This window comes from Myxine glutinosa, chromosome 1 (assembly GCF_964187855.1).
Source record: "Myxine glutinosa chromosome 1, kmMyxGlut1.1, whole genome shotgun sequence".
NCBI classification, from domain to species: domain Eukaryota; kingdom Metazoa; phylum Chordata; class Myxini; order Myxiniformes; family Myxinidae; genus Myxine; species Myxine glutinosa.
This window is the reverse complement of record NC_136261.1, coordinates 391,267,788-391,280,093: the sequence shown is the minus strand read 5'-3', so window position 1 is coordinate 391,280,093 and position 12,306 is coordinate 391,267,788. Positions and strand designations below refer to the sequence as shown.

The window sequence follows — 12,306 nt, the reverse complement described above, 5'->3', positions numbered from 1 at the left end:
GAGCAGATGAAGGCGGCATCTACCAAGGAGATGGGAGAGATGGGGGAGGATATAAGGCGCAGAGTGGGCGAAGAGGTCGCGGGGGTACGCGAGGGGGTAAAGCGGGGTGATGAGCGCATGGAGAAAGAGGTGAGGAACAGTACGGCTAGGTTACAGGGGGGCATAGAAGACCTGACGCGGGGAGTAGAGCAGCTGACAGTGAGACAAAAGGAGTTAGGGGGGCAGGTGGAAAAGAACACGGCGGTGATAGGAGGGTTAAAAGCGACACAGAAGGAGATCAAGAAGGAATTAATAGCGACGAAGAAGGAATGTCAGACGGTACATGAGGGACTGACGAAGAGGTTAGAAGAGGTGGTAGAGGCAATGGAGACAAAAGAACGGGAAGTCAGGACGCACATAGAAACGACCAAGGTGGCCTTAGAGGGAGAAATTGAAGGGGCACACCGGGAAATAAAGGAGGTGAGACAAAAATTAGAGGAAGTGGAAGAGGGGGTAGGTGAAATTAAGAAGAGACGGAGGGAGACTAAGAACGAGATAAAGGAGGAGGTGATGGAATTGGTGCAAGGTCTGTGCTCCCGGCATGATGATGTGCTTACTGACAAAATAAAATTTCCAGGTGACGGAGGAGGAGTGGAAGAGAAGAGGTGCCGAGGTGAGTGGCGATATGCTCGGGAATGTATATGGTGTGAGGGGAGATTCAGTGAGCTTGGGTGTTGGGCTAGACCCGGGCATTCGTGAAAGGCCGCTGGTGAGGTGTGCGACCGGTGCAGAGTGTGTGGAAAGAGGATGTGTGCAAGGATGTCCGACTATGGGGTGTGTGAGGAAAAAGTGTGCGCCGAGGAGTGAGTGTGCTGTCGAGAGTGAGGGTAAATGCACGACAGAGTGTGGTGGTGAGAGTGACACGGAGTAAGAGTTGGTTGTGGCAGGTGAGAAAGAATGCACACCTGGAATGGAAGAATGCACACCTGGAATGGTTGAGCACGTGTGGGAATGCACACCTGAGTTGGTGGTGAAGCGCGTGATTGGGTGTGAAAAAGAGTGCACACCCATGGTTGTCACAGAGGATGTGACCGAGGAGTGGGCGCGAGGAGGTGTGTTGAAGTGTGCGAACGACGAGTGTGTGCCAAGGTGTGCGGTGGTCAGGTGTGTAACGAAGTCTGTGAGCGGAATGAGTGTACCTGGGTGGTGTGTAAGAGAAAGTACAATAACGAAGTGTATGGAGACACCTGGATGTGTGAATAAGGAACGGAACGCGTGGTGTGAGCATGCAAGTGAAGCATCGACGTTAAACGGAGCAGCGGTCAGACCGACGTTTAGCCGACACGAGCCCTCGGTCCGTGCCGGGCTTTGGGTACTGCGGGAACCGGCGGGGGTTGTAATCACGGCGGTTTCAAAAGAACCGCCGTGCGTGACCCGGGCCGGGCCTCGCCCTGCACGGTCGCGTCCGCGCTCTGCTAAGCGGAGCGGGCGGCCCGGTGCGAGGGAAGGTAGGAAGGGTCGGGACGGCGACCCCTTGTGGTTGCGGCGTTCCGGCCGGGCGAGATTGGGCCATCGGGCGGGAGACCGAAAGGCTCCGCGCCGAGGTGGACCTTGGAATCTCGGGCTGAGTAAACCTCCTCCCCTGAACCGAGTGCCGGACGGATCCAGCCGCGATAGACAAGCCACCCGCATTCATCGCTCAGCTTTGCGAAGCCGAGCTTTGAAAATGGAATGACGCACCGAGGCTCGAAGTTTAGTGGGTGATGGTAGGCGTTGGAAATTGATGATTGGCAAATTTGATTGGCAAATTTGATGGGCAATTTGATTGGCAAATTTGATTGTCAGAAAAATTGGATGGGCAAAATTGATAGTGAGAGATGCCCGATGTGGAGGGGTGGCAAATCCACCATCCCTCCCATTACCGGGCACATGAGCTATAGTTTATGGGGTTTGGCGGTGCAAACCAAGCCAGGGAGGGTTAGGATAAATGGATTAGGGATCCAGAGCAATGACAGTCGGTAACTTTAGATTTAAGTAGTGACATTGTACCTGTAGAGGGGACGTAGCAGATTAGTGGATTATAATAACGAGGGAGCGCAATAGTATAAGGGAAGACGGGGAGCGCGAGTTTCAGAAGGGAGTAGTTAGATCAGATGATGCTGTGTGTGTGTGTAGAAAGAGTATTGAGCAGAGTATTGTGAGTGTGGGTGAATGGCATTGTAGTGAATGAAGAAGCCTGGGAGGAAAGGAGGGTGCAAGAGCACTAGGTGTGAGCACAGGTGTGCAAGTGAACAGGTGTGTGGAGAATGGTTGAATGGAATAACTGGTCTGGAGTAAATGGAGTATGGAATGGATGGTGTGGAGTGAATATGGTGGAAAACGTGGAGTGAAGTGGCTGGTGCGAAAGGAGTGGATGGCGAAGATGGGCCCCATCACGAATACCCGGGGAGGGTAGTTTAAAAGTAGGTAGAGGGTATAGGCAAATTGTGGTGGATATTGGCATCTGTGGTGCGTGTGGTAGAATGGTGTTTGGATGGGTGCATTAGTGACGTGGAAATGGCTGGGCGTGTGGCCTGTTAGTGTGTATGGTTAAATGGGCACTCCGCCGCTGTGAGGATGTCGGCCAGGTCAGGCCGCAGGTGGGCTCTGGGAGCCGGTAGAGTTGTTCAGTGGGGCCCGCGGATCCGGAGGACGGACCCGGGTAGCCCAGTGCCAGAGAGCGCACCGAGGGGGGTAAGTGCCAGGGAGGGCCTTCCCCAGTTAGATAGGTTAGGGTAAGGAGCAGGTAAGCTCGGAGGCAACTACAGTGGCGGAGGTGTGCAGGTGAACAGACCTGCTGGGAGCGCCACACGACCCAGTCCTGAAATTGTGCAAAGGCACAGGGAGTTGAATCGGGGGAGTGAGACCCCAAAATGAGCACCACAGTTTGGTCAATGGGAGTTCGGTTTTTAGAACCGCATCGTGTAAGACGGCCAATGGTTTGGCAGGGAAAGACCCCGGGTAGAGTAAAAGTGTTAGTCATTTAGAGGATAGTTAGGATGGAAATCTCCTCGCACCATCTACATCCACTCACCTGAGGTGATGATAGTGCTCCACACCATGCCATGGTTATCTTTTTGTGCAAATGTTTTTGGGAATGTGAGACGCATCATGACGTGCGTGGGACATTGTGATGGTTGTTCCATCTCTTCCTATCTAAAGAGGGATTGATGATGAATTGGGTGATGGCAAATTTGGTTAAGAGAGATTGGGGACAAATTTGGTATAAGGAGATATGGGGAGGACGAGACAGTAGAGACGAATTATTAAATTGTTGTGTAAATACGGGGTAAGGGGCGAGGGTAGAGTAGGTGACAGGGGAGGGGGGGGGGGGGGGGTGGTGACGTACGTTAGCGACGAGCTTTCTCCGCTCGATCTCCAGGCGCACCTCACCTCTGCATTGCCTTGTGTTGATGTGTACCCTTGCGCCCTTACCCATCGCTGACTCTGCTTTGTCTTCCTCCCCACCCATGGACCGTGCTCTCTGGGCACTGAGGGAGAGCGTGCGGGAGCCGCATCTGTGTGCCCGAGCCGCCGCTGCCAGCTGCCTGGATCGATGCACCACCTTATGGACCACACGTTTGTGGCTAAGCACCACACCCCTATGGACCACGGTACTGTGGCCGAGCACCACTGATGGACCCACCCTCAGTTGGCCCCTGTGGGCTATAAATAAAAAATGGACGCGTTGTGTGCCTTTTTATTATATTGCAAATAGGCAGCAAGCCAGAAGAAAGAACGACAACATCTGGAAGAAACGTCGGCCAGCAGAGGGAGCAGCAAGAAGAACAAGACCATCAGTTTGTTTTTATTGTGTGTGTGCAATGTAGCACTGGATGGTGCTTGATGGTGCTTTGGTGCTTGCATGCTCGGGGATGCATTGCAATATCAATTCTGCATCCCCGGGCATGTAGAGGTGGTGTATCGGTGCAGTGCATGCTTTTTCCTCCCTCCCACAGGGTTCTTTTTGTTTCCCAAAACAGATGACAGGTCCTGGGTTGCAATGTAAATACAAATAGTGTCTTGTAATTAATGCTCCCCACCGTAAATGTGTAGTTTGAAAATAATTCCGCAATTCGGTTATTTTGTTGGTGCGAATCTGTTAGGTAGGGTGCAACGTAGCAGGCGGGACATATTTAACTCTTTTAAAACTGTAGCACTCAAGGGTAAGGTTAATAGTAGAGGGGATTACACCTGAGTGTCACATTAAGTAAAGTTTTCGGGCCGGGACGTCCCGTGAGGAATGAGGGTGCTGCGTTACGATTTTTAGAACCTTCACATGTAAATTTAGTCGTAAATTCCCTTATAAATGACCCCTGTGCACATGTCCCCTTAATTGGCTGTTAATTAAAGATTGCACCTTAGTTAGTCCATGTACAACACGTGGGACACTTTAGGACCTCTCTGTAGTTATGTCATTATTATGTGTTCCAGGTAAGGCTGTGTTTCCAATAGTTGACTCTACGTTGCATCAATCAAATAAGATAGGTCCCTTTCAGTTCCCCAATCGTCTCTTCAAAGTGCCAGTAACAGTTGGGCTGTTTTCGGCGGCGTTTGCCAGCATTGCATTGGGCTGTTTTCTTCGCCCCAAACTCCATTGCCCACGAGGCCAAGATCAGAGAGAAGGGGGGAGGAGCCACCAGAGCACGGGCATGGCACTACCTCGTCATCAAAGGTGGAGCCAGAGAGCCCTTGCCGACCAACCAGCGCCGAGGTGAGCCAACCGGTAGGCGTGTCATCGGAGTTGGCAGCTTGATCGCACCACGCACAATGTAAGCGCGAGCGCAAGCCTTTTCGTGGCAGATGAGTGAGGGAGCACGACCCGAGAAGTTGAGAGAGGAGGGAGAGAGGATCGACCATTCATTTTCTTGGCGGGAACATCCTGCGGCGAGTGAGAGTCGGCACGCTCGTGGGCGATACCAACCAGCACTGCCGACCGGGTTTTCACCACTGAACCAAGGGCGAGGCCATGCACGTGGGGCACCGACGTCGTGCCGCGATCCCCGGACCTCCCTGCCGCCAGCTCTGTGGACCATCTGCCCTTCTCATCCCTCCAGCCATTCCTGACTGCAATTCCCTATTCGTGTGAGTCTGTCTGTATTGTCCTGTGGGTTTAAGTAAGACTGTCTAAGGATTTGCGCTGTGTCTTCCTCTTCTTCTTCTGTAAATTGCTTTCGTTCCCTTCTTCTTTGGTTTTGGTTTTTGTGTAAATAATTAATAAATCCCTGTTCCTTCTTATTCTTTGGTTTCTTTCTCGTCCGATCGCTTTTCTGATTTCCCCATAGAGTACCTGCGGCGCGATTTCGGCCGAACCGCTTACAATCGGGTTTAGTCTTCTGTTAACGGCCCGCGTCGCAGCTCGCTTCGCTCGGCGCAATCCACCTATTACGCTGCGGCTCGGGCGGGAGTATTTCCTCGCGTTCCGGAAGGCGCTGGTACTTAGGTCATAGGAAGGATTGGCCTACTACCCTATTCAGCGCTGACCGGGCGTGACGTCATGCCCCCAGGACCGGTCGGACGGCCAGCTTAACAGGACAACTGGATTAACCCCCCCTTGCTAACGGGAGTGCCGTCCACCGGATCCGTAACAGTATTTCCATCAGCGAAGCGACCGGTCTTGTATGCTCCTGTCAAATTAATGAGGAAGATTAAGGGTAGATGACACAAAATGCATTGAGGAGCCCCTCGCAGAAGGAAAATATCACACGTCGCCTGGTCACCTGACATGGACGAACTGGTAAGTTGAACCAATTGGCTGTTGTTCCAGTTTGAGTGCCTCACTGCGGATCTACTTGCCGATATGTTTCAGTCATCAAACAAGTCCAAAATTCGCGTTTAAGAGAGAAAATATTTGCTTTTCAACGTGTACTTGGGTATGCCAGCAGTTTCAAAAGCAAGGCCACGACAGCGTACAATAGGGAAAAGCCGAAGTTCAAAATACCCAGCAATGGCGTAGAGACGTCCACGCAATACAGCAGCTCCAACGTAGCACCGAGGCGTCGTCATGGAGGTAACCGTGGTCCATGAATCCGTGCGGATGTTGTAGGCTTCAACAGACGCCAGATGGGCCGTACCATCAAAGCCTCCAACAACATATATGTGATCATTGAGCAAAGCGACACCAGCACCTGAAGTGCAGCGAAAGAGAGGGGCTTATTGCATTTTGCAGGAGAGTCAATCACGTTTGTTCAAGTTTACATGGGTTACAGGCGTCAGCACTCAATATGGTAACTTAAAATAAAATTCAATAACATGAATCAAAAGGGTTCGAGACTTCGGTATTTAAACCCCACAGAGTAGACTTGCAAATCATACAGAGACACCTGCAAGGTGGAGGCACACGACTATGGCAAATCACCTGATCGCTTGGTGGACATAGGTGATACGTGCGACCAGTAGCCTGTATGTGGTTCAAAGCGTTCCACAGAGTTCAAAATGTTGATACCGTCATATCCCCCTGTGAGCACACGACAGGCTTAACACCCATTGCAGAAACTGGCAAAGCAGTCATGTGAAACTTCAATCCAACAATCACGCAGAAGACGTGTAACATATTGCTATCGATGAGGATTACATATTGCTATAGATGAGGATTGGCTGGGGGACAGAGGGAGGGGGGGGGGGGGGGGGACAACAATAAAAAATAAAATGCAAAAGTACAGTGAATCCTCAAAGATGTTTGGGTTTTTACTTGGTTCATCTTACATAAATATATATACTCATGAAAATGTCTGGGTAAATTCGTTAGTTATTTCGTAGTCTATTTTCAAATAAGACGTCCTGTAACAAACATCCCAGATTAGTGATGACAGGATCATTTGTACAGAACTCTTTCCCGAAAAATTATGTTTCCATATCCTTCTCCCGCACCTCCATTAAATTCCCTCACGCATGCCACGAACGCTAACCCTAGCCCTAACAACTCAACTTCCCTGAAGGGAAGAGACCTTCGGCACCGGATGTCACCATTCCTGGAGTTCTTTGCCAGGAGACCATGTAGTAAGAGTACGGCTAACAGAGAGGCCACGGATGTCATATGACCAAGAGACAATAAAAGCCCACTGCGCCGTGGAGAAAAGGTTACAGTGTCAGTTGCAGGCAGGAATGGGACAGAGCTGGTATCAGTGCGAGTGAGGATCCAAATCAGTTTGGGTGTGGAGTCTAGGCAAGAGCTTAATGCTAGTATGAATGAAAGGGCCAATTGGAAGTCTGCGTGCTGGACTGGGGCATCACGTCACACAAACCCTCCTCCACATCAGACCTGCTCACCTGACTGTCAGAATCCATCCGCCAAAATCAAGGGAAGACGAAACTCCTCTGTCCACATGAAGGTCGTCCTTGTTCGCACCCAATTCAAATTAATTTACTTTATTGCCCCATACTCTGTCATGAAATTCACTATATATATTTACATCACTGTGGTTTTGGTCACGTTCCGCATGTTCAGCATTAATAAAATTAAATGGTTGGGAAATAAACACCACAATTTTGGCAGGAGAATGTAATTATTTAATTTGAAGACCACCTCGGCTTTCTGAACATGCACAGTAACACCTCCTCTTGGCATCTCGAGAGTTAATCTCCAGCAGGACTTGGCCTGACCTTTTGGGGCAAGACTGGTTCTGTGACAAATTGGTGTCAGGAGTGGGATTTTCAAATGTCGGTCCTTTGGTATCAACTTTGCACAGATGTACCCAACTGTTCTCTACTCCACTCCTCTATCCACCAATGAAGTTAACTTGATAACTAATACATTTAATTAAAATGGTATAGATGAATCAAAGGCTTGATAGGCCAAATGACCACTTGCCACTTGTTCCTGGTGTATAAAATAAACCACAATAAAAGTCCTTATATTGTGCACATGTGTAAAAGTTCAGCATAAAAACAACATCATAAAACTTCTTGACAAATCAATAAAAAGCCAACACAGTAGTATCAAAGCCTCGGAAGAAGATTCTTGTGGGTGCCAATGGGATTTTCATTCGAGAGTCCAGACAATTCCAAAATGAAACATCCTCAGCAAGTAGCTTAATTTATGGACTTGCCTACTCAAATGGACAGATATGAAAGGATAAACCTTGGTTTGCTGAGTTACTACAACCCCAAAAAAATAGCATTTAACTGTTTTGATGAGGTCAAATTCCACTGCAACTACCTGTTCTCGGTGCACTGAATGGGAGGAGGGGAAGTGTGTGGGGTAAATAAAATCTAAATACCATGGGACCCTGATATTTGCGGGGGATACGTTCTTGGAAAATGCCGCGAATAGCGGGGCATTGTTTCAATGGAAAAAGGGGGGATGGTTCCCGAGTAGCGAAAATCCACGAATAGAGAGGACCAAACTGCGAATGGCGAGGAAAAAATCTGCGAATGGTGAGGCAAATCCCGAGAATGTCGAGGGTAATCCACGATGGTCGATGAATGTCCCAGAAATGGCGAGACAAAACCCGCCTATGTCGGTGAAAATCCTGGAAATGGCGAGTCAAACCCCACGAATGCATGTCGTGCCAGTTTCATTGGGGAAAATAGAGACACCTAATTGCACTAATAGATAATGTGGAGCATTTTCATTCTGTACAGTAACTCGCGGGGATGACATGTTATGCAGCTGGTGGAACATCCCTCGGAGCTCGCTTATAGTGCGGCTAAAATTTGCAGCAGCAAAAGCCATGAAAACGCAAAGCACACAACAGTGAATGTAGAAGTCATGCTTGCGGATCATAGATGTTTTTTTTTTGTGTATGTCCAGCTGCTTTATGCATCGCTGGTGAAAGATGGGTTTTATAAATGTGTGAAGTAGGCTGGGCCAAATCGGAGGTGATTTTCCTAATTCAATGTAATTTACCTAAAAGTTGTGAGTGAGTATCAGGAACAAAATCATGAAAAAAAAATTCAAAAATATTGACGTTTTACGGTCAGACAGCCCGTTACCATAGCAACAGTTACAGACGACTCAAAAAATGCCTAAATTGACGATTTCTCAAGCTGTGTTTGACCCCCAGAGTTGATTCTGGTACCAAAAGATGCAGAATTGAAAGCCAAGGATGATTGGATAGCTTAACAATGTCTGTGACACAATTCAATACCACGTTTATCCAAAAAACTGATTTTTGTCTGAAATTTCAAGCATATTTATGGAAAAAAATTGAAAATTTTGCTTTTTAATCATAGGATAACCATTAATCAGATTAAATTTACTTTAAATTGTCTTTTACAACCTTGTATTGTCCAGTTTTTATAACTGTTATAACGTTGTTTAAATTTGGCCATCTTCATTTCAATAAAAAAAAGTTAACAAAAGCAGCTTACAATCATTAATTTTAATGCCTGCTTTCGGTTGTTACTGTAACCATTCATCAGGGCGTTCAAGGCGCTCTTGCACACATCAAGGATAGGCGCTCTTGTCTTCGATACAACGGCAGTGAACTCTGGGGTCAAGAGTGGAGTCGTAGTAAGACTGGAGACTGAGTTTGGCAGGAGTCTTCTGCAACTGGCATGTCGGCACCACATCCACGAATTGGTTGGAGGGGCGTCTTGCTCAATAGTGTATGGCCCCACCACAGGACCTAATGAACAGCTGTTCAAGCGACTGCTCAACACTTGGAGTGAATTGGACCAGGGCAACTACACATTGGTCGAAGTGTCTGCTCAACAGAGAGAGCTGGCTGGCCATGTACATGCCACCATCACCTTCCTTCAGACGTGGATGGACAATAGCACAAAGGAGACTCTTCGACACGACTACCTGGAGCTGGCACACCTCACACTACTGTTTCTTGGAGGGACTGTCCCTGATGGTATGAGGACCATCACTATCAAAGCTCCTGGGGCATTCCACCACGCCCGTTGGATGAGCAAGACTTTATACACTATAAAGGTGGCACTCTTCCGTTGGCAGCTGGGAGATATCTACACACCCGAAGAGCTGGAAGACATAACCAGTCTCGCTGCATTCATGTCAGTCTTCTACACTAAAGCGTGGTTGACATGTACCAGTGCTGCAGTTGCACCATCTAACGACATGTACCTGATGAAGAACCTCCTCAAGGCTGAGGCCAGTATCGCAAAGAATCCAACAAAGTGGCCTGCCAAATTTCTGTCCTTTGTGACTGTGGCCCGAGAGAAGCTACAAAACCATTTGTGGTACCTCTCAGAGAGATTGGTCTCTTTGGCACTCTTCTCGGACAGAACGTCATCTGACAAGCAGACTATGAGAAGGGCTATGCTCAGGTACCATGGGACTGCACATAACATGATACAGGAGATGCCAGCCTCACAGCAATTGGGGAGTAAAGCCCTCAAAGACTTTGTTGGTTACGACTCTTGGAGCATGTTTGAACTCTTGGGTATTGACTCCAGTTTTGTCAAGCTCCCCGTTGCACAGTGGCCCACCTCAGACAGCTATCGTCATGGCAAGGAAGTTGTGGCCAAACTCCCAGTTGTCAATGACGCAGCAGAGCGGACACTTGGACTCGCCACAGATTTGAACACTAACAAGGCCCCCAAATCTGAGGCGCAGCTCCAGGCTCTATACAGGGTTGTGAAGGGCGTCAGGGAGAAGCTGCATGGACTGGCAACATCCACTGAGGTTGTGACTAAGAAGTCATTGGCCTCCATTGATTACAATTGGGACTAGGTTTTTTATTTTGTTATCAATGTTCAATGTCAGACCTTAAATTTGAGACAAAAAAGCTTAATCAATGACAAAAGTTAATTTAAAGTACATTTAATTTGACTATAGCTCTGATTAATGATTATCCTATGATTAAAAAGCAAAATTTTCATTTTTTTTTCAAACAAATGCCTTAAATTTGAGATAAAAATGAGTTTTTGGGATAAAAGTTGTATTGAATTGTGTCACAGACATTGTTAAGCTATCCAATCATCCTTGGCTTTCAATTCTGAATCTTTTGGTACCAGAATCAACTCTGGGGGTCACACACAGCCTGAGAAATCATCGATTTTAAGAATTTTTTGAGTCGTCTGTAACGGTTGCTATGGTAACGGGCTGTTTTACCGTAAGACGTCAATATTTTTGAAAAAAAATTTCATGGTTTTGTTTCTGTTACCAGCCACAACTTTTAGGTAAATTACAACCTTGTAGTATGAAAAATTGAAAATCACCCCTGATTTGGCCCAGCCTAGTGTGAAGCCTGCAGCTGGTGAATTTTTGTTTTTGCGCCCCTGAAAAACCGCGAATTCGTGGAACACGGCAGCGAATAGGAAAAAAAAAAACGTGATTTCGTGGAACATGGCAGCGAATAGGAAAAAAACAAACCGTAATTTCGTGGAACACGGCAGCGAATAGGAAAAAAGAAGAAGAAAAAACCCGCAATTTCGTGGAACACGGCCACAAATATTTTTTTTTAAACGAATATGAGGGACACTTTTCTGCGAATAGAGAAACAGGTCGCATTTTATCAACTGCAAATAGCGGGATACACCGTCCATGGGTCCGACTGTATAGTAAAATAACGAAGATATCTTCAATAAACCAAATCACATTGCATTCACACACATACGAGCTATCATAATACAAATCGCACCAAAGATGGTGTCAGACCTTTTTGAGGAATTGCGGCAATTATAATTAAAATAAATACCTCTTGTATTCACAGGAAACTCACCCATGCAGTAGGTCACTCCATTTGCAACGACCAGGCCTGCTCCTTCCCGTGCTGTGGCCATGTCTCCCACCAGGGTCCACTGATCAATGTTAGGATCATATCGTTCCATACTCGTATGCCGCCGACTGCCATCAAAGCCTCCCGCCACATAGATCATGTCTGCATATGGCAAGCAAAACATAATCTCAGGGGGAATAGAAAGTTTACAGTGGCTTGTGAAAGTATTCACCCCCTACCGATAATGCCACATTTAGATGCACTAGAAACAAACGCTCCCTTTTGGGAGCGAAGGAGGGAGGTGGGGTGGGGAATGGGATAACGTGTACATGTGCACCATGCGGACGATGGTTTGTTAAATATTCTTATTCTTTAATGGCCACAAGTATTCCCATGTTCTTGTGGGGTTGGTTGGGGGAAGCTTGGACCAAGTCTTCCACAAACCGGCTAGCCAGGCCTGACGTTCGACTCAGTATAAGGCAGGAATTTTCTAATTTGTTCAGGGTGCCGCTGATTGCTCACCTATTTTTCCTGAAGGACACGTGGGATCTTTAAAGTTCACCTGTTGATGCTGGCAGATGGCACACTTTGATGAATCACTCCCTGTGAAACATCGGGATTTAAACCCAGGCTGGACAGCCCCGGGATTATTATTATCATC

General features: G+C 47.7%; 1 protein-coding gene across 2 annotated transcripts in view; it reads right to left on the bottom strand.

Moving 5' to 3' along the window:
- KLHL12 (kelch like family member 12) overlaps window positions 1-12,306 on the bottom strand; it is a 48,713-nt gene that overhangs the window by 3,964 nt on the left and 32,443 nt on the right. For both annotated transcript variants that reach the window (XM_068102067.2, XM_068102077.2), the window contains exons 9-11: window positions 11,649-11,807; window positions 6,377-6,475; window positions 5,960-6,146 (exon numbers count right to left, since the gene is read on the bottom strand). In XM_068102067.2, the coding sequence (XP_067958168.1) occupies window positions 5,960-6,146; window positions 6,377-6,475; window positions 11,649-11,807 (445 nt within the window). The remainder of the gene's footprint in view (window positions 1-5,959; window positions 6,147-6,376; window positions 6,476-11,648; window positions 11,808-12,306) is intronic.